The 21941-nt window shown below is 42.3% G+C and overlaps 1 protein-coding gene across 1 annotated transcript in view; it reads right to left on the bottom strand.

The window, feature by feature from the left end:
* Positions 1-21576, bottom strand: part of PKD2 (polycystin 2, transient receptor potential cation channel) — a 54225-nt gene extending 32649 nt beyond the window's left edge. The window contains exons 1-2 of the mRNA XM_059922380.1: positions 20849-21576; positions 13291-13404 (exon numbers count right to left, since the gene is read on the bottom strand). Of these exons, the coding sequence (XP_059778363.1) occupies positions 13291-13404; positions 20849-21464 (730 nt within the window). The 5' untranslated portion in view covers positions 21465-21576. The remainder of the gene's footprint in view (positions 1-13290; positions 13405-20848) is intronic.
* Positions 21577-21941: the final 365 nt, after the last annotated feature.

Genomic DNA, 21941 nt, shown 5'->3' with positions numbered 1-21941 from the left:
CACTCTCTCACTGCCTGGGTGCAGTTTGCTGGGGACCCTCTAACGGTGGCCACCGCTGCTGGGGGCCTCTCTTCTCCCCCAGCCACACCAGGTTCACCCCACGCCATTCCCTGCCCTTGTCCCTCCAGGCCCGGAGGTGGGAACCTTCCCCAAGAGCCTCATGTCCCCTCGTTGGCTCCTATAACCCTGCCGCCACGCCTCTGTACACGGTCCTTTCGTTGAACTCCCATAATTGCCACTGTGAGTCTCCCATCTCTTTCCTTCTGGGATGCTAACAGACGCATCTGCCTCCCACCCACCTGTCAGCTCTTGCGTGGCACACTCGAAACTCAAGCCACAGCCCTGACGTGAAGACTTGCTGATCTTACAGCCCATTCTGAATGGTCCTGGAGAAAGGTGGGGAGATCATGTACGGGCTCAGCAGGTCACAGGAGATCAGGGTTTGAGTCTGGGTCATGCCTCTCACTTGCTGTACAAGCTGTACAAGTTGCTCAGACTTTCTAAGCTTTAGTTGCCTCTTCTGTAAGGAATAATGAGCTATCTCATGGGAGTTTTGGGTGCTTAAAAAAAAATAACTAAATGGGACTTCCCTGGTGGTTCCAGTGGTTAAGAATCCACATTCCAACGCAGGGGATGCAGGTTCGAACCCCGGTCGGGGAACTAAGATCCCACATGCCGCGGGGCAACGAAGCCCACACGCTGCAACTACTGAGCCCACATGCTCCGGAACCTGTGCGCCACAACTAGAGAGCCCGCGTGCCGCAAAGCAGAGCCCACACACCGCAACAAAGACCCAGCACAGCCAAAATTAAAAATAAATAAATAAAGGGAAAGAAGAGGCAGAACAGCATTTCTTAAAAAAAAAAACAAAACTAGAAATTATCCAATACAGTGGTTGACACTTAAATGTCCAATAATGGTGGTTCTTCCTCCTTAACCAGATCGCTACAACATATCTATTAAAAATTTCAGCACTTTGACGAGTGCTGTCTTATGCTGAACTCTAATGATTGCTGGTATCATACGCTTTGATACCTACAATTAGATGACAAAACACTTCAAGAGGAAGGAAATACTTCCTTTTACGCTTCTTTTGACCACAGAGGGTTTTAGAGGTCTTTTGATCACAGTTCTCAACGCCCAGCAAGCAATGAATACCTAGCTGGTTCTGTAATAATCTTGAGGCAGCATAAAATGCATTTTAAAACCTCATATTAAGTGATTTGGGGATTACATCTTTCCTTCACCTGGTCCCCTTCCCTACCCAAGCATCATAGAGAATTAAGATTAAAAGAGAGGAGTGGATAATAGTGATCCAAACACAAGTGTGTCTGTGGGTCCAGCTCGAGCAGTCAGTGAAGCAATAAGCACACACAACCACATGGCTCGTGTGCCGCATCTAGAGGGGAAGGGACCTCTTCCAGTCCTCCATCACCTGTCATCCACGACAGGTTCCATCCCCTGTCATCCTATGACCCACTAGTTAGGACAAGAACACTCCTCTTCCAGTGTGCCATGTCCTGTCACCTCTTCAAACTGCACTGGACCGGAGTTCAGGGTTTGGACTTTTAATCCACTGATGGGACAAGGTGTTGGACATGAAGATGAGCAAGATGTGATCTCTGTCCTCAAGAAGAGGAGCTCATGGTGTCCCCAGGGGGGGCACTGCCTACCAGCTCCCACAGAGGGGTGGACAAGGTACAGTGTGTTCTGCAAAGGCCTCCTTCAGATCCAAAGCTGATACCATGCTGAAGAGGAGTCGTGAAGGCTCCCCAAAGCCCACTAAATGATTACTATATTGATTTTTGGAATTAATTTGAAATTAGAAATTTCTCTAGATTGGCTGGTTAATGTAGATCACTCTCAAATTGTTTTACCTGTGGGGTTTTTTTGGTTGTTGAAAAAGAATTATGACAAATTATTTAAATTTTTTGATTTATAAATATGCAGTATGTATGTATTTTAGCCACTGATTTTAAAATGCATCTCCTTTATTGTCCTGTACTTTTAATATTGATTGCTTTTGAAATTCTCAGGACCTGTATGGAATTTAATAGCTTCACTGAAAGGGAAGGGATACATCCTCTTGGCTCTGCAGTGCCACCTGCTGGACATCCAGAGAAACAATGCCACCTAGTGTTGACGGGGATGATGATTTTAACACCTTCAATCAGCTAACGTTAACTCCGTCCCTCCCTCGTGCCGGGCAGTGGGCTGGTCCAAGGGATATCTTCGAGTGACAGCGCCACACACTCCAGGGGTCAGCTGCATCACGAGTCCAGCTAGGCTGTAGCTAAAGGACCCCCTGGGATTTGAAATCAGAACGATTTGGGTTTGAGTTTAAGATTTCCTTCACCCTTAAGTCAGCCTCTGTGTTCATAATTGTGGGTCTCGGTATCTTGGGAACTTGGTCAAGTATTTAATTTTTCTGAGCTTGAGTTTCATTATCTAGAAAATGGGAATAATAACATCTAAGGCTTTTGTGTAGTTCACTGGGAGAAATGTATGTGAACACAGATTTTGCATACTGTTAAATGCAATAGAAATGTAAGACTGTTATATCGTTTCTCCTTTCAGTCCCTGATGGGGAAAGCCCACTTGGAAGGTAACATACACTCTTTAAATGAACTGAATTGTAAAGAAAAAAGTTACAGCATGAAATAACCATAAATGACGATCAGAAAGTAGAGGAAAATATTTTAAAAATATAAGGTAAAGGACACATATATCCTATGTGCATATATTTTTTTCTGCTATTTAGTCCTTGTCTTAACTCTCAGATTCAATTTTCTATGAAATAAGCCAGAATAAAAAAACATTATCACAGCATCACCAACTAATCAGCATGTAAACTAAAGCTGTCTTAAAACATGGTCTCATTTAAAAATAGGCTATAGACACCATTTTATTCTTAATATGGTTGAAAAAATACAGGCTTAAATACTAAAAACTATATAAAGGGGATTGCACTGTATAAACTCCAAATCAGTGGAATAAAAAACAAAGAAAAAATTTCCAATGTAACAAAAAGAAAAAGAGAAATGAAAAATAACAAGAAAGTGTAAAAGAGAGGAAAAAATAAGATGGCAGAAATTTGACAAAAGCATGAAACGTAAAGAGCTTAAACTTATTAGATGACAAAGTCTTAAATATTGGTTAAAAAATTTTAAAATGTATCTTTAGAATTTTTATGAGACCCATTCAAAATGAAGTTAAAAATAAAGGAATGAGAAAATATATATTAGATATACAAAAGGTGTTAAGTGGTATTGTAATCATCTGACAAAGGAGATTAAAAGGTGAGTACTGAGTTAAAGAAAAAGATTATCTTTTATTGATAAATGATACTTTACACAATGATATAACTATAATGAACTTTCATGTATTGAATAACAATATCAAGATATATAAAGCAATGTCTTCTAGTAATAGAAGGAGAATTACCAAAACCACAATAGCAGCTGGAAACAAATTTATACCTCTCAATCTTTGACAGAGAAAGAAGATAAAAATGATCTTGGGATATTAGGGGTTTTATATAGAACATATGACTTAATGTATTATATATATATCAAACTTTATACTGTATCAAAAGAGCTCACATTCTTTTTCAAATATCCGTGGAAGATTTAAGAAAATTAATCATATTCTGGGCCACAAAGACAACACCAGTAAATCCCTAAAATTAAAAATCAACCAGGCAGGTGTCCAGTGAAGAACGCCCAGTGAAGATGAAGGATTGGAATGATCCCGCTACACGCCAAGGATACCAAAGAGTGCAGGTAAACTCCCACAAATGAGGAAGAGGCAAGGAAGGATGCCCTACAGGTTTCAGAGGGAGCACGGCCCTGCAGGCACCTTGATTTCAGACTTCTATCCTCCAGAACTGTGAGAGAATAAATTTTTGTTGTTTAAAGCCAAAAAAAACAAAACAAACAAAAACCTCCAAAACAAACAACTCCCTCCCAAAAAAGCCCCCAAAACTAACCAAACAATAGTTTTTAAACCACAAATGCAGAAAATTATTTTAAAAGGATGAACAAAGATAGATAAAACTGAACCATTTAGAAATTAAAAATATTTTTCTGTCAGTCACTCTTGGGCCAGCCAAAGAGGAAATCAAAACCGGAGCACAAATATAAATACACCAGATGTAGAGACAGTAGGACCAAGGTGCCTCGGTCCCAGTATTCTAGGTCATCTGCCACAGAGTGACGCCATCACGTTGAACAGGAACCCTGACTTCTCTGCAAGCTCTGTGTTGTACGGTATCCTCACAGGGACACGGTGGAGATAAAATAGGAACAGATATCTGCAGGGATTCTACGAACTAAAAAGTGCGATATCAAGGCAAGGTGCTATTCAGAAACCAAAGAAAGTTGAGGCTTGCATTGCTTCAGTTGTCATATTAGGAAAAGTTCTGTTTGTGAATGAAAAGAAGTACGAGTGAACACGAGAGAAAAGGAAAATGGGCCAAGTTGCCGACACTTAGGGAGAAGATCTATGTGCCACCTCTGAGATGTGCCTGCCAGCAACCCTGGCTGTCCCCCTCCCCGGCCCCTGCACTGAGGGAGACAAGTGCGTGAACGTGTCTGCAATCCAGCGTGAGGGGCACCCACTATGGGAGCGGGCTGGCTGATACAGGCCTCTCCGTAGATCTGGCTCTTGAGCTGACCTTGAAGGATGAGGAGGAACTAAACAGACTGACAGGAAAGGGACAGCACAGTCCAAGGCCTTTTTGAGACTCATAAGTAGTTTGATGTGGTGGAAGTACCAGATATTCACAGGTCGGAAGAAGTAAGCAAAGATCATACAGTGAAAGACTAGCCTATCAGGTAAAGATTTCAAACTTTATCTCGAAGGTGAGGTGATGACAGCATGTCCGATGAAAAGAGTGACCTGATTTAATCTGGTTTCAGAGACAGCAGTCCGGAGCCAGTGCCTGGGAGTCCTAACGTCCAAACATTGGGTCCCATCCAGTCTGTGCTCCAATGGCATTCAGAGCCACTATCTTAAAATTTAAATAAATCTTACCACCCCCTACTTAAAACCCTGGCTTCCCCTTACCGAAGCCTACCGGACCTGTAGGGTCTGACCCCTGACCTTATCTGATAGCACTCTCTCCAATCACTATCTTCACTCAGCTTCTGGAATGTTCTGAGCTCTTTCCTGCCTCAGAACATTCACCCACACAGTCCCCTCTTCAACTGACTGGCTCCCATTCTTGCTTCAGGCCTCAGAGAGGCCTTCTCTTCGGGGAATCCTCTTCCCCAGCTGTCTTCTTCCTCATCACTTACCACATCTAAGGCCAGGGCTATGTATGTTCTTAATTAAATTACTCAACAGTCCATTGAATCAATAAATGAATAATCCACGAGAGAGACAATAAAGGTTAAAAAGAGGGACAACAGCAATCTACGAAAGAAGACAGATTTGAGAGGCACTACAGAGGAAGAAGTACGTGGAATGATACCACGAGAGGAGAGAGAGAAAGCATCTAGGATGATGCCCAGGTTTGGGGAGAGGCATTCATGGGGGTGACGTTAATAGTAACCCAGATGGAGAACGTGAGCAAAGCATGTTTGGATGGACAGGATGAGTCCAGGTTGAGAAATGTTAAGGGTGCCCCTGAGATGCACCAGTGGAGAGGTCCAGTAAAAGCTGGCACAAGATCTGTGGTCCATGAGAGGTCGAGAGGGACTTGGGAGCACCAGCGTACAGGACCAGTTGAAGCTGCAGGAAAGATCCCTTGAAGAGAAAGCCAAAGACCCAGTCACAGAGAACCCTCTGTCTAAACACATTTCAGAAAGAGAAAAATGAAGAAAGTGAATAGAGTAAGGAGGAGTACAGGAAGAGAGGGAGTCACAGAAGCCAGAGAGGGGAGTTTGCAGAATGCCAAATGTCTCGAGAGAAAGGCTAAAAGGAGCCCATAAAATTTGGCAATTAAGACGTCCCTGGTGACCTGCGTGAGGGCCTTTCAGCAGGCAGAGTGAGGCTGCAGAATAAACCAGAGAGGCGAATTAAAGTTACTAACACTCCCAAATATTTTAATGCAGTTTTGGTTAAAATTCAAAGGTGGGCTTCCCTGGTGGCGCAGTGGTTGAGAATCTGCCTGCCAATGCAGGGGACACGGGTTCGAGCCCTGGTCTGGGAAGATCCCACATGCCGCGGAGCAACTGGGCCCGTGAGCCACAACTACTGAGCCTGCGCGTCTGGAGCCTGTGCTCTGCAACAAGAGAGGCCGCGACAGTGAGAGGCCCGCGCACCGCGATGAAGAGTGGCCCCCACTTGCCGCAACTAGAGAAAGCCCTCGCGCAGAAACGAAGACCCAACACAGCCAAAAATAAATAAATAAATAAATAATAATTAAAGGTGTTAATAATTTAAAAAAAAAAATTCAAAGGTAAGTAACAAGTTGTGATGGAAATCTTTGAGGGACAGAGGTTGTCAACACAAGTGCTTTTGTGAATGCCTGCCTGTATTAAGTAGTGTAATTTTTGTTTTAAAACAAGAGAGAAGAGCATGTAATATTTACACAGAAGTTACCACGAAGAAATAAAGAGAGAGCTATGCACGTGGAGTGAAGGCCATGTGTAAAGTAATATTTACATGTGAATCTACCTTTCTTGTTACTGTAGGTTTTGTCCAGTACTGAAAAGGACAGAGAGCTTTCCAGCCATAGCTGGTCTTTAGCAGTTCCTTCCACGGACTGCAGCCTGTGAACTTAAGACGGCACGTGTTTGTGGGGGAAGCTCTGTGGGGAGATGAATGTCTGTCACCAGAAAAGGAAGTAGCTCCCCCAGCGTGATGATTAACCCACTGCCTTTGACTTCACTGACCTGGTTATCAACGATTAACCTGCATGGATTCCCTTACAAATTCAGAAAACGATCTCTATGCTATCATCCTTGCAAGATTTTTACAGGTAAAATAAAATATTAATTTCTTTTTTATTGACATATGATTGACATACAACATGGTGTCAGTTTAAGGTGTACAAAGTGTGGATCTGATACTATTCATTTCTCTGTTTAGAATACAAGGCAAAGTCTCCTTCCAGAGATAAAGAAAAGGAGATTCATAGGTTTCTTCTTAAAAGAGCTCTTCCTGTCCTAGGACATACCATGCTGCATTATGATTATGCTGTTTCTTTCTCCATTTTCATAACTTCTTTGGATACTAGTGAGTTTAAGGTTAAAGACTTTCCCACACTAATCGACTGTATTTTCTATGCTGTGAAAGGTGTTATACTTTCTATTCTGTAAAATATTTACTGAAGTCTTAGTGTTTTTCTCAGTGATTTGTGGGTTCCAAATGTGTTAAAATATTAATTTTTTGTCGTATTTCTTGTAAGTATGCTTTACAATTGTTTTCTGCCTTTTAATTTTGTCTATTTCTTTGACACATAGAAATATTACATTTCTACGATGCTGACTGAACTTTTTGTGTGTGATTTCTATTATTATGTGTAAGCATAGAAGATCTGAGCAATTTTATAGAATGAGTAGAGAGAGCAGAAAAAAAGAAGTGGCAACTATATTTTTATCATAGATTCACCGAAGACTTTCCTTTGTCTTTCACAGAGATCTACTATAATTCGATTTATTCCTTTCTTTAACTTCAGCATCTAACTCACACAGAGAAATACCATTACTATTTATAGCTGTAACCCATATATAAGTAAGTACTCTAATGATAAATTCATAGCAACCTTAGGTTTTAAGTAAGAATAAATGCTAAATTACAGGGAAAGTGGGATTACTTAGTTTCCATGGTATTCTGTCCTCTTGGTGAAGGAGACTGCTTTTAAAGCCACAGGGACGAGAACCAACACTGATAAGATGGAAAATAAGCTTTTATTTATTTATTTATTTTTGGCTGTGTTGGGTCTTCGTTGCTGCGTGCAAGCTTTCTCTAGTTGTGGCGAGTGGGAACTACTCTTCGTTGTGGTGCACGGGCTCTAGGCGCGCGGGCTTCAGTAGTTGCGGCTCGCGGGCTCTAGAGCGCAGGCTCAGTAGTTGTGGCTCAGGGGCTTAGTTGCTCCGCGGCATGTGGGATCTTCCCAGACCAGGGCTCGAACCCATGTCCCCTGCATTGGCAGGCGGATTCTTAACCACTGCGCCACCAGGGAAGTCCAGAAAATAAGCTCTTGATGGGCACTTAGCTGCTCCAAATGAATGTCCAAACAATTTGAACCTATAATTCTTAGAACCTACTGATGAGAGAATTCAGACATTGTCAACAATCGTCAGGACAAATTTGCTCTTATTACTATTATATGACAGACAGCATCCTAAGATGTTTTCGTGTATGATTCCTAATCCCCACAGAATCTTTCAAAATAAGTATTTTACAGAGGAGAAGACAAAGGCTCAGAAAGGTTAACTAACTTGCTTGAGTGGACCTAGTGTGTAAGTGGTAGAACTGGGATTTGAACTCAGATCTCTGTGATGCCAAAAAATCTATACTTTTCCTACTATGTCAGGCTGCTTTCAGAACCCTATCTACTGCATATAAAGTATTTCTAATATCCAAGGCACAGGGATAAGTATTTATCTCATTTACCCACAAAGCAATGAGCTTGATATTATCAGTCATTTGATGTTGACATTGCTGAGAAGATTTTAAAACTGGTAATTAAAAAGATGGTCTTTGAACGATGGGGAAAGGACTCAATCACTAGGAGCCAGCAAGGCTTTCCTAGAGGTAAATCATGCCTGCTTATCCTTTTTAACTCGGTCAGCAGCTGATAGATTAGCTAACAGGTCAGAAGAACGGTGGAGTTATTCAGACAGGCATTTGAAAAAAAATCCTTCTTATCCTATTTCACGAATAGTCTGAGCTAGATGATAATATAATTCAGTAAACTCCACCCAAAGACCTTTGACTAAATGGACTGATGTTCTTAGATCAATCCTTTTTGATTTATTGATTTACTAGGATAAGGACCTGGATGGTATCAACTCTGCTGACGCTATGAAGCTGAGGGGGATAGCTGATATATGAGGTGGATGAATCCAGATGCAAGATAATTTCACTAGATTGGAATGATGAGTAGATCACCATGAGTTGAAATTGAACAGAGCTGAAAGGGAAGGCCTGCATTATGTTCCAGGAAAATGTACTCAGATACTAGCTGGGGAACACAGTGCTTTATAAGCTTTTGGTGAAGAGACTAAGGAATGAGGTATATGAAGGGTCAGGCAATGGTAGAATGCATGGACCACAGTGTAGTATCTGGATGAGGATGCTCATGGCCCCACTGCTCCACTCTTTCATGATGAGGCTCCTGCTGCACATTCAAAGGGACTCTGATACACAGAAGACCCCGAGTAGCCAAAGCAATCTTGCGAAAGAAAAACGGAGCTGGAGGAATCGGGCTCCCTGACTTCAGACTATGCTACAAAGCTACAGTAATCAACACAGTATGGTACTGGCACAAAAACAGAAATACAGATCAATGGAACAGGAGAGAAAGCCCACAGATAAACCCACGCACATATGGTCAGCTTATCTTTGATAAAGGAGTCAAGAATATACAATGGAGAAAAGACAGCCTCTTCAATAAGTGGTGCTGGGAAAACTGGACAGCTACCTGTAAAAGAATGACATTAGAACACTCCCTAACACCATACACAAAAAATAAACTCAAAATGGATTAAAGACCTAAATGTAAGGCCAGACACTATCAAACTCTTAGAGGAAAACATAGGCAGAACACTCTATGACATAAATCACAGCAAGATCTTTTTTGACCCACCTCCTAAAGAAATGGAAATAAAAACAAAAATAAACAAATGGGAACTAATGAAACTTAAAAGCTTTTGCACAGCAAAGGAAACCATAAACAAGATGAAAAGACAACCCTCAGAATGGGAGAAAATATTTGCCAATGAAGAAACTGACAAAGGATTAATCTCCAAAATTTACATGCAGCTCATGCAGCTCAATATCAAAAAAACAAACAACCCAATCCAAAAATGGGCAGAAGACCTAAATAGACATTTCTCCAAAGAAGATATACAGATTGCCAATAAACACATGAAAGAATGCTCAACATCATTAATCATTAGAGAAATGCAAAATAAAATTACAATGAGATATCACCTCACACCGGTCAGAATAGCTATCATCAAAAAATCCACAAACAATAAGTGCTGGAGAGGTGTGGAGAAAAGGGAACCCTCTTGCACTGTTGGTGGGAATGTAAATTGATACAGCCACTATGGAGAACAGTATGGAGGTTCCTTAAAAAACTAAAAATAGAACTACCATACGACCCAGCAATCCCACTACTGGGCATATACCCTGAGAAAACCATAATTCAAAAAAATTCATGTACCACAATGTTCATTGCAGCTCTATTTACAATAGCCAGGACATGGAAGCAACCTAAGTGTCCATCGACAGATGAATGGATAAGGAAGATGTGGCACATATATACAATGGAACATTACTCAGCCATAAAAGGAAACGAAATTGAGTTATTTGTAGTGAGGTGGATGGACCTAGAGTCTGTCATACAGAGTGAAGTAAGTCAGAAAGAGAAAAACAAATACCGTATGCTAACACATATATATGGAATCTAAAAAACAAAACAAAACAAAAACAAACAAAAATGGTCATGAAGAACCTAGGGGCAAGACGGGAATAAAGACACAGCTTAGGTGAGCTGTTTATGAGAATATCAGAACCAGTTTATGTTTGTGGTTTTGGGAAAAATTATTTGTGTTGGGGAGAATGTTGTGGAGGTGAGGGGGATTGAGTTGGCGGTTATTTTCTAATTTTTTTGGTGCATTTGGAAGAAGAGTGACAATAAATGTGCCCCCTTTAAAAAAAAGAAGGGGGGGACTCTGATAAACTGGAGGGAGTTTCTATCAGGTGGGTTGTTCAAAGGCATGTCTCCGATCACATGATCAACAGCTAAGGGAACTGGAAAGGTTTAACCTAGAGAAGACTTGGAGGAGATTGAACGTCTGTCTCCAAACTTCTGATGGGTTAAATTGGAAGAGAGACATGGGAAAGGTCCCTGGTATTAGGTTGGCTTAGAGAGTAGAACTAAGAGGGGAAGTTAGATGAGGACACACTTTGATTTGCATAAGGAAGAACTTTCTAACACAGCCATAGAAAAATAAAATGAACTATTTCAAAGGAGTCAGTCCCTTAACCTGGAACTCTTGCTCAACTGGAGGCAGGATGACTGACCTTTTGGGAAGGATGTTGCAGGCGGGAATTTTAGCATTCAGTGGAGGTTCGATCCATGAGTGCCAAGATTCCTTCTTACCCAGAGATTCTACAATATTTTGAAAAAAAAACTTTGCCTATGTAAAAAATGTAGCTGATATAAGAAGAAAAAATGTGATTAGTGTGAAAAAGAACAAGAAGCATAAAAATTCTAAAATAAACAAGACAACACTAGTTAGTTATATGACAAGCTTGTTTCCTAAAACTCTAGCTATTCAGTTTATTTATCTGGCCTAGTTCCCAAACCTTGTCAGTGCATCTGAAAATTCACTTCTCTGGAAGGCTTTGATTTAGTAGATCCAGGCAAACTGTAATTATAAAAAAAATTCTCTTGGTGATTCTGATGTTCAGGAAATTTTGGGGAACACTGAAATTTTAGACTTGTAGGAGTGCTTATATTTTGCATAAAATCTACGTATGTGTCATGCTCGAAAAAAATTAGTAATAATAATGATTCTAATCTACCTGTTAAAATTTAAGGCCACTGAAGTTTAATATTTAAGCACCATTTCTACGCTGGAAGCAAACGTGACTTCAGCATTTACTCTAAGTTCTAACAGCTTAGAACATAAAAGTTAAAAAATATCACATCTCTTGCTTAATAACTTTTAATGTACTGAATAGATCATTTCTAGGTTTTCAGCATTTCTTAGATAACATGCTTTTAAAAGTAATGAGAGATTCCTTCCTAAACAAACAACAGAAAAGTTCAGAAAATTAGGAAGAAAAAAGCAAGAAAACGAATGTTGTTCATACATATATACTTTTTAGCTTAAATAACTTCTTTTTTTTTCTTTTTCTTAAGTTCCCACTTGGATAGTCAAATTCTCAGAAAATGTGAGAAGAAGTCATGCCCTGTTTGAGGCTCATTAAGAGCTTACCAGTATTAGTAAAAACCAGTGTGGGGATATTAAATAAATCAATATTCAATTTCTTAAAATTACTTAAAATTTCTTAAAATTACAAATATCAAAAGCTTAAATGTTTCCTCAATCTTTTATGTTCAACGTACACATCTTCTTATAAATCTAGTAAACAAAAAACATTTTTAAAGGAAGCTTTTAGCACTTAGTCAATTAAATTCAAGGTGGTCAATTTTAATGTAATAAGAATGGCATTATTAAAGTATTGATTAAATCATGACTCTCTCCATTTACAAAGAAGGGAACTCTTTCCAAGGCTGATGTTGCTTTTTAAGCATTCCCAAGTGTACACTGTAAGAACAAACTCCTTTCCCTGAGGAATACGCTAAGAGGTCCTGGTGGTCATAAATCTGCTTCCTGTCTGTTCTCATAAAGGGCTTTAGAGAGGACACGACAGAACACCATCATCCAATATCCTTTGATTCAGAGGATAAGTCCATTGCCCGTGACCTTCTGGACTTTGAGGCAAACGGTTTCTAAGACTTGTTTCTGGCTAAGGCATCCCTCCCCTCCCAGACAATGCAGGAATGTATTGAAAGAAGAAAGGAAAAAGAAAACAGAAAGAGATGAGTCTGCAGTAAGTTTCCTACAGAATAAAAATCTACGATTATTGAAGATTTGGAAGAAATGATTAGTTAGAATGAAGGCATCCACACAACACATCCGAATCCAAAAAAAGGGGACTTTTAAGTATAAAGAGCCATAAAAGCAATATTAGGTGACATTATTTGTATTTTCTGAGAGTTAAACTTGGAAAATATTTCCTGTGTACACTTTACATTAATTGATGTAATAATAGTGATGCTGTAATTATTGTTAAGAATCTAACACAAAAATCCTTTTACTTGGTTACTTGGTGTCTGGGCAGGTTGCCCTGTGCATCTCATAGTGAAAATGGTCACAACTGACAACAAACTGGCCAATCAAATCACGCCGAATTTTGATCAATGTTTACCAGAGGAGAGAGGAGAGCTTTACCAAATTGTAAATTGGAATTGATAACAGAGAAGAGAACTTCTGAATTAACCGTTACTGGTGCATCTACAGTTCCTCTTAATCATGATATTGACAGGTCAAATATTTTCAAAACTTTTCCTCTAGTGGAAGAAAATGTTCTACTTACAGATGCACAAGACTATGAGAAAAAGGAGATATGTGGCCAGTTCCCGTAAAACGCTTTTAAGGTATTTCTCTCGGTCAGTGCTGCTTTCCTCCATGAGTCTTGTTCCCCAGAGACCTTTAAAAGAGTAATAAAAGATGTCATTTTATTTTAAAAGTCTCATGAATGGCAAAAGGAAAAACACATAAAAAACAGTATAACTTTAAGGGAGATTCTCCTGTATTTTTTTTTAGCATGCTCTAAAGGCAACCGAGAAATGGTTTTAGCAGGAGTACCTTTAATTTAGGAATACATCAGCCTCTACTATCCCCCCAGATGTGCAAAACACAAGGCAATGATCTGATCATTGTCTAAACTCCCAACCTCATTAGAAAATATCTTAGTAAAAATTTAGAAAGAGAAGAGGAAATTTAGGTTTAATAATTATGCAAGCACATCAGTCCTTCCTATATGCGGGAGGAATTACCCTGTTACTAAATTAATTATCCTCGTTAGTACATGATGTAACACTGCAAACGATACTTTTTAGGTCACCCCTGATGAAAAGAGGTCCTGGCTGGAGCACCATTTCATTATGGAAACATCTATCAAGCTTCTAACACGCTGGTGTAAAATCTCTGCTCTGTACCCATTTTTGCCTTTTAAGAAATTCAGTGCTGACTGATTACACTAAACATGCTTAGCTGAACAGTTTTTTTAAATGCCAATTAACGTATGCTTTTTAAATTAAAAGCAACAAACTCATCCGCCTTCTCTCTCTCTTTGGAGAAAGGGTAAAAGCAGCAACTGTGCCCCATATTCCAGCAGATGGAAAAAGCGTTGGGCCGGCTGAGCGAAGATGACATAAGCGGTGGTGAGCTGGCTGGAGAGAGATCCCACAGTTGTGGACGCAGCCAGCAGACAGACATGGTGGCCGTCCAAACCCCCGCTATTGAACAGTGTGGTCAAGTCACATTGCTGGTTACTTGGAAGAGCCTTAGTGTTTTCCAAAAAAGACAAACCTCTCAGTTCTTTCTGTTAGATTAGGTCAGCTGTTAATGGCAAATTGCCTCACACTTCTCTCCCACAGACTTTAACCCCTTCCATCACAGAAACTCACAGAGCCACTGATGCCACAATCCAGCCACACAGAGAACAAGGGGAAAATGGTATATGGTCTTGCACTTGGAAGAGATGACTTCATTGCTAGTGTTTATGTACTTTTTAAGTCTTATAATCATACATTAGTTCTACTCCTAAATTGGGGTATTTCATTTCCTTTTCTTCTTTTCTCCCGAATTTCCTTTAGGAAAAATCAGCATCTGCCCTCAAAGACACTGGGTTACGCGTCCTAGGTTTCACCACGCCGAAAGGGGAGCATGACTTATGACCAGGTTTGCTTCTGCCAACACCTGGTGGTTGTCAGGGGATTGCTCACTCAGAAGAAATGCCCCAAGCAGAATGTTTGCTCGCTGAAACTCCATCATAGTAAAGAATTATTACGAACTTAGATGACATGGAAAATTGCAGCTCAGAATAACACAGAGGCAACCAAATATTAGGCTCAGTAGCCCTGGACAAAACCACACCATTTCTCTGGGCGTATTTCTTTTGGAGGCCAGGCCTAAAATATACACATAAGTGGAAATTGCTAGTCCCCTGACCATCCGGAGAGACTGCTGCCTTGTCTCACTTGGTCAGTGATTTCACTCTTTCCCATGGTTTATAAACAATTATGCACGAAGGAAAAGTCATGGTTCTTAATATTTGCAAATGGTTTTGCTTGACCTATAAACAGAAAACACCAAACTCCTATCAAATTTTCTTCAGGCTACATTTGCAATGGTCTCTGGCAATTTAATTCTAGCCCTTGAAGGAAGCATTTCAAATGAAAAGAAACAAGCCCTTTTATTTATATTGTGTGTGAGTACATTTCTATGCATTTCCTTTTTTCTAAATTTCTCTAGCTACCTCCTCAAATACTTATTGCTTTACAAATGTCATCCAGTTTCCCCGCTGGGTGTGTATGTAGTAGGGTCAGTCTCAGGATACAGGGATCCCTTCACATCCTGATGGGTGAGAAATGCTGCATCCACAAATGGAAAAAACAGCTGTCCTGTAGCCAACTACTTCCCATGTTTACTTATCATCAGGGATCACAGAATAAGAATGGTGAAGGGCAGCGTTCGCGTCCAGAATGGGAGCATTCTTCAAAAACAACTGTTGTCTTTTCCCGCCATCATCCCAGCTGCGGAGGGCGTACCTCCAGCCGCTCACGTTCAGTACATAACGTGTCTCCATCTGTTAGGAGAACATGATATGAGGGGACACGGGACAATATGCAATTTCCTTCCTGTGTAAGAAGGTGCTTAGTCAATGCCAGAGCCCAAAGTCACAGCACATCACCTCAAGAATAAGTGTTACTTATTAATATGCATATGGGAGAACGCTGAGATGGGTCATCCAAAACACCAAAAAGGTCTCTAACATAAATAACTGACTTTGAAAAAAAATGCCATTTTGCAACTCTTTTATCCAAATGCTTCCAAACCCTTTTTATTTTGCAATATATAAAAAAAAAATCACAAAGAGAGAACGATATAATGAACTCCCATGTATCCCTCACCCAGCTTCAACAGTAATCAACCCAACACCAACCTTGATTTCACGGAAACCCTCACCCAGTCGTCAATTACTTTGAAGCTAATTCCAGCGACTGTATCATTTCACCTGTTAATATCTCAGTTCCACGGTAAAAACAATTCAGTGTGGCTCTTTTGCCTCACATCAACCCTGTCCCACCTGAAATACACTAACCCACTATGACTCACTGATCCTGACGAGGTGCAGTGTGGAGGTCTGGAATCCAAGCTGTGTTCAAATGAAGGGTCAGCCCCTTAGGAGCTGTGAGACCTTACCTAACGCCATGAGCCTCCACTTCCTCGTTTGGAAATGAGGTAAGAGTACCTTTCTGTGGGGTTGTTCTGGGAATTAGAAATATTATGTGCACAGCAATACAGTGGTGGGAAGAGGCCCTTTTATGGCTTCAGAAACAGGTCCAAATCTGAAATGTCCTACTTCTGACGCCTAGTTGGTCCAGATTTGAGAATGGTGTGGAGACCCAAATCCATATGAACTTTGAAGTCATTGTGGATAGCCTGACCAAATTCTCATTGCACTCACATCATGAAAGAATCCTGTTTTTGTGCTTAGACACATGTGGGCCTTGCTTAGGAAGATAAATACAATCCTTCTTCATAGTGATTTGAATTGCAGGGACACCTTCAGAAAGGGAAGTGACTTTTTACTATTGGTCCGTTTTCTACAGAATAGTCAGTTGCTACCTTATGATACTGACGCTTGAATCTCAAATTTCTTAGGCAGCCCCCTCCTGAGACGCAGACGGGTATGCGCCACAGCTAATGGCCAGATCTACCTGCATATTCCACAGACAACTCACACTCACATGCCCCAAACTGAGATTTCTCTTTTTTTCCTTTCTCTAGAAACCTATTTGCCCTGTGTGGGTTAATGGTACTAACCCAGAAACATGGGTTTCATCCTAGAATAGGCCCTTTTCAAAACCCTCACATGGAGTTGGTCCACAATTCTGATGGTTTCTTTCATCTAGCGTTCTTCCATCCCAGCTCACAATCCTCAGTTGTACTGAGGATTGTCAGTGCAACTGACACTTCTTTATCACCTTTGTCACTTTATTCTGACCTATTCTCCCAGCATTTGGCACTATCCACCTCACCCCATTCTCTACATTCTTGCTAGAATCATCTTCAGATTGGCATGATATCATATCAGCCCCCTGCTTGAAGCCCTCACTGACTCTGCCTACAGGAAAAAGTACCAATGAGCTACAGGCTTGCTTGGTCTTTCTTCTCTATTTTTCCCTCCTCCAACTCCCCCCTGAATCCTTCAAAACATAACTCAAGATTCACTTCTTCTAACTTCCCCAGGTAGAGCTGGTCCTCTCTTCTTTGGGTTCCTCCCACACCTGGGACCTGGCGTTGCAATGATTTACTTACACTTCTCACCCCCCTACTAAACTCTAAACTCCTTGGGAGTTGGGATCTTGTATTATTCATCTCTGTATCCCTAGTACCTACCACAAGGGAGATGCTCAATAAATGTTTGTTGACTGCACCAATTCTGTTACTAGCATGGCCTTATCACACCCCTCAGAGTAGCAACCCTCCCTCAAAAAAAATCCCCATGCAATGAAAATACAAAATCTCATTTGTTCACAATTATAGTGCAAATAAAAAGGGAAAAGGAAGCAATTATGGAGTGAGGGTTGGATTAAAAATAAAGGGAAAGTCATAATAGCCAAAAGGTAGAAACAACCCCAGTGTCCATCAACTGATGAATGGGTAAACAAAATGTGGTATATACATACAAGGGAATACTATTCAGTCATCAAAAATGAATGAAGTTCAGATACATGCTACAACATGGATAAACCTCGAAAACATTATACTAAGTGAAATAAGCCAGATACTGCGTGATTCCACTAATATGAGGTACCCAGTATAGGAAAATGCATAGAGTCGGAAAGCGGAAAAGAGGCCGGGGGTGCGGGGAAGAGGAGGGGAACTGGGAGTTAGTGTTTAATGGGTAAACCTTCTATTTGGGATGATAAAGAAGTTCTGGATATGGACAGTGACGGTACAATATAGTGAATGGCAGAGGAGGCATCTATTTGTTACAGCAGCTTAGCCCACCCTGACCAATACAGCTAGTCCTTTACGATTTCTCCAGGAAAACAAACAAAAAACCAACCAAGCATATATGTCTGAAATAACAAACAGAAAGTGACTTTAGTAAACTGATGCATCCATAAAACACATTCAACTCTGGAAATTCAGAAAATATGATAACCCATGAAGAGTCTCAAATTTTCTCTCTGCATGAAGAAGCGTCTGCTAAGCAAAAAGTAAACAAGACCAGTGGGTTGGGGATTCCTTTTCGTTTTGGAGCAGTCTTTCAATCTTTCGGCCATCCTTTGCTTCTTTTGGTGCAGGCCTTCATCACCCCTTCGCTGGCTGCCTCCTACCTGGTCCTCCTGCTTCCCTGTCTCCTTCTGCAAGCTCTCCTGCCCAGCACACTGCTTGACTCAGACTCCCTTTCAACGTGCTCTGCCCCTGCTCAAAATTTTCCAACTGCTTCCTAATATTTAGGGGTGAATTCTTAATTCCTTAGTTAGACACAATGCTTCCCATAATCAGGCCTCAAACATTTCTTCGTTGCTATGTTACTCCCGGCTAAGAGGATAGATCTATTTAGCGTCCAAGGAGAGAAATGACCATTTGCTGTCCAGCTCAGATTCATGTCATTTAACGACAACACAGGGTACGCTGAAACTAGAAGGGACCCTGAAGATTAGGTTCAACTCTTCCATTTTATAAATGAGGAACAGAGCCCGGGAAGTCTGAGTGAGTTACATAAAGTCACAAAGGTTGGAGACCTCCAGGGAAGCTCCTGACCACTTCAAATTTGAGTAATTGCTCCTACCTTTAGAAATTCCAAGTCACTCTCTCTTCTGACCCTGGGCACTACTTATACAATGCATATAAGATTTTTGTCATCGGTATCCCAAGAGGGGAAAAAAAAATCACAACTCATTCATGGTTATTCATTTCACTTTCCTGGGTTTCTGTTCATAGGAGAATGGTGATCTGCTATTTTAGTTTTTTTTTTTTTTTTTTGATAGCACCTAGTATAGTCACTAATTATTTAACAAATGTTACTTAATAAGTGACAAGAATATCAATTATATTTCTTCATAAAAGAAATAAAATAAAATTTATTCTAAATTTTTCTGTAAAAAAGATTTTCATGATTCTATTCTACTAATTAGACCATTGATAAGGTTTGACTAGAAGTTTTACTGTTACCTTATTCATTGTAAATTTTCTGAAACTTTTCTTTAAAAGAGATAAACTTATACATACACTCATATATTTCATTTCATTATATTCCATTATTGAGTTTATTCAAAGAACATTAAGTGTTATCAAATACTTAAGCTGAGTTAACAGGATCATGACTTTCCATTATTTATTAACTTATAAGAAACTCCTCTCATTTCAGTGAATACTTTAAAAAGCACAATTAAAACAATTCAACAACCTTAAAAAAGTTTGAGAGTTTTTTACTCATCTACTCACACAGGTTATTCAAAAAGGATCTTTTGGTCCCCACCATGCTCTGAATCAAATTAACTAGCATAATCACTGTGTAAGAGTACCAAAATGTACACTTTTAGAATCTATGATTTAATTTCTATTTATGAAGCACTCACAACATGGCAGAGACTTGCTACACGTTTTACATTTCACCTCATTTAATCCTCCCAAGTCAAGAACTAAGTATTATGATTATCTCTTTAAAAAAAAAAATTCAAAAACGGGGGATCAGAGAGGTTAGGCAATTTGCTCGAGGTCATGTAGCCAATATGTGGTAGAACTGGGGTTCGGGTATAGGCCTGACTTGGTGTTAATCACGTTGCTGTAAAAACACCTGGATAGCTTTTGGTGCAAGATTTTCAAAACTGACAGGAAGAGGAGGGAAGGGAAATTTTCAAAAGAACTGAGAATGGAAAACTCTTAAAAGTAGAGGTTAAAGTCACTTGGATGGCAAGAGCCAATGCAACTCTTTTCCAAAGATGCCTCTGACAAAACTTTGCAAAAACAGGATCCCATTTGCTCTTGGAAAATTTGTGTCCTCTTAATAGGTACTGGCAATTTTGAAAATTCCTTTCCTGCCTTTTGCAGAGCTGGGTGCACCGAACTCTGACACATTTCCACACAGCTGGTATCTGATGACCTCACTGTCTCATTGGAATTTCAAAGAACATTAACTTAGTTATTTAAAAACATACTTTCAAGTTTTTTAAACAACATTAGCATTTCCTTTGCAACTGTTTTAGCAAAATACCTAGACTTAGAAATGGCCGAACAACTGTTTTCTTAGACATTTTATTCTATTCGTGGTGTTCTTAACAGCTCCCTCTCCCCCAAACAACCAGACACCGCCAAAACAACATCAATGACTATCCAATGACACTCCCTCCACAACTAGGACACTGTACTGCGTACCCTTTCCGGAAAGGAATAAGAGGCAATAGGGCACCCAGGACAGTGAAAGACCATGGGTACTAGCACAAAAGTTTCGTTTTTATTTAGTGAAATTCGCAAATATGCAGTTGCAACCACCATTAGTTGCCTTAGAATATTTTTTTTCCTACAAGGAAAAAAAAAAAAAATCTCCAGATGTACCCCTTCGCTCTAATACGGCTTTCACTTATTTCCAAAGGTAAACATAAGCCGACACATCTTTTAGAAGAAGGAGGTATCCAATAAATTTGCACCAACAAGGGCGCAGTGGAATTCCGTGCTGGGTACCGGAAATAGAACGGAATTAGCAGAGGTGCGGAAGACGCTTCCTAGGGAGGCGGGGACGCAATGGGAACGCGAGCGGGAGCGCCGGAGAGCTGCCCTCCGCGGGCGATGGCTCCGGCGGCGCCCGCACTTCTAGTTTGTGCATCAGCCGCCGAGGGTCGCGCTCTTACCTCGCAGCCCGCGAACCAGCCTCTCGGCCCAGGCCACTCGGGGCAGCTGCCCGTCCAGGGGGAGGTGGCGATGCAGCGGGTCCCCGCCGCCGCCGCCGCCGCCGCCGGCCGGGCTGGGGCTCGGCGGGCCCTGGTCCTCTCGCTGGCGCCGCCTCCCGTTCGGAGGGCCCGCGCCGTGGTAGCCCCCCAGCCCCCGGCCCCGGGCGCCCACTGAGCTCACGGCCGAGGAGGCGACCGACCTCCGGCTGCCCGGGCGCCACTCTACGTCCATCTCCACCACCATTCCCCCTTCTTCTCCCTCCACCTCCTCTTCCTCCTCCTCCTCCTCGGCCTCGAAGCCCGGGTTGTCGCGGCTCCACGCCTGCCGCGAGCACGACGAGAGCGGAGGAGATGGGGAGGCCGAGGCTCCGGCCGGGGGGTCCCGCGCGGCCGCCTGCCGGATGCGCTCCATCTCGATCTCCAGGCCCCTCTGCTCGCGGAGGCCGCCCGGGCCGGCGAGGCCGGCGCCCGCGGCCCGCCCGCCCGCCATCAGCCGGCCCGGGCCCGCCGCTCGGGGCGCCGGCGTCCGCTTCGCGTCCCCGGGCTGCTGCGGCTGCACGCGGCTCGAGTTCACCATCGCGGTCACTGGCGCCCGGCGCGCCGTCGCCCCGTGCCGCGCTCGGCGCTGTCCGCCGCAGGAGCCATGTTCCTTTCTTCCCGGGGCCCGCCGCCTCCTGCTCTCCGCCCCCGAGCTCCCCAGAGTCCCGCGTCCCTCGCCCGCCCCCTCGGCCCGCCTCCCCCCGCCTCGCCTCGCCCAGCGGCCGCGGCGCGCTGCAGGGGGAGGCGCGAGGCAGCCGCCCCCGCGGCCGGCGCGCTGGGCGAGCGGCGCCTGGGCCCGTGTCCCGAGTGCAGCCGGAGCCCGGGCGCCCCCATTGCGTCCGGGGGGAAGGGCTTCCGGAGCTGGCACTGCGTGCGCGACCCCGAGAGAGTGCTTGGGTCCCTGCTAGCCGCCAGCCACTTCTGCCTCGGTTGACCGCGGGCCAGGGAGAGAGGGAAACCCCTTTATGCGACGGCGTGAGCAAGCGAGACCCGGCCCGAGCCGCTCTGCAGCAGG

The sequence above is a fragment of the Balaenoptera ricei genome, chromosome 5 (genome assembly GCF_028023285.1).
Source record: "Balaenoptera ricei isolate mBalRic1 chromosome 5, mBalRic1.hap2, whole genome shotgun sequence".
Lineage (NCBI taxonomy): Eukaryota > Metazoa > Chordata > Mammalia > Artiodactyla > Balaenopteridae > Balaenoptera > Balaenoptera ricei.
Note: the sequence above shows the minus strand (reverse complement) of the source record. Positions and strands in the feature narration are given on the sequence as shown.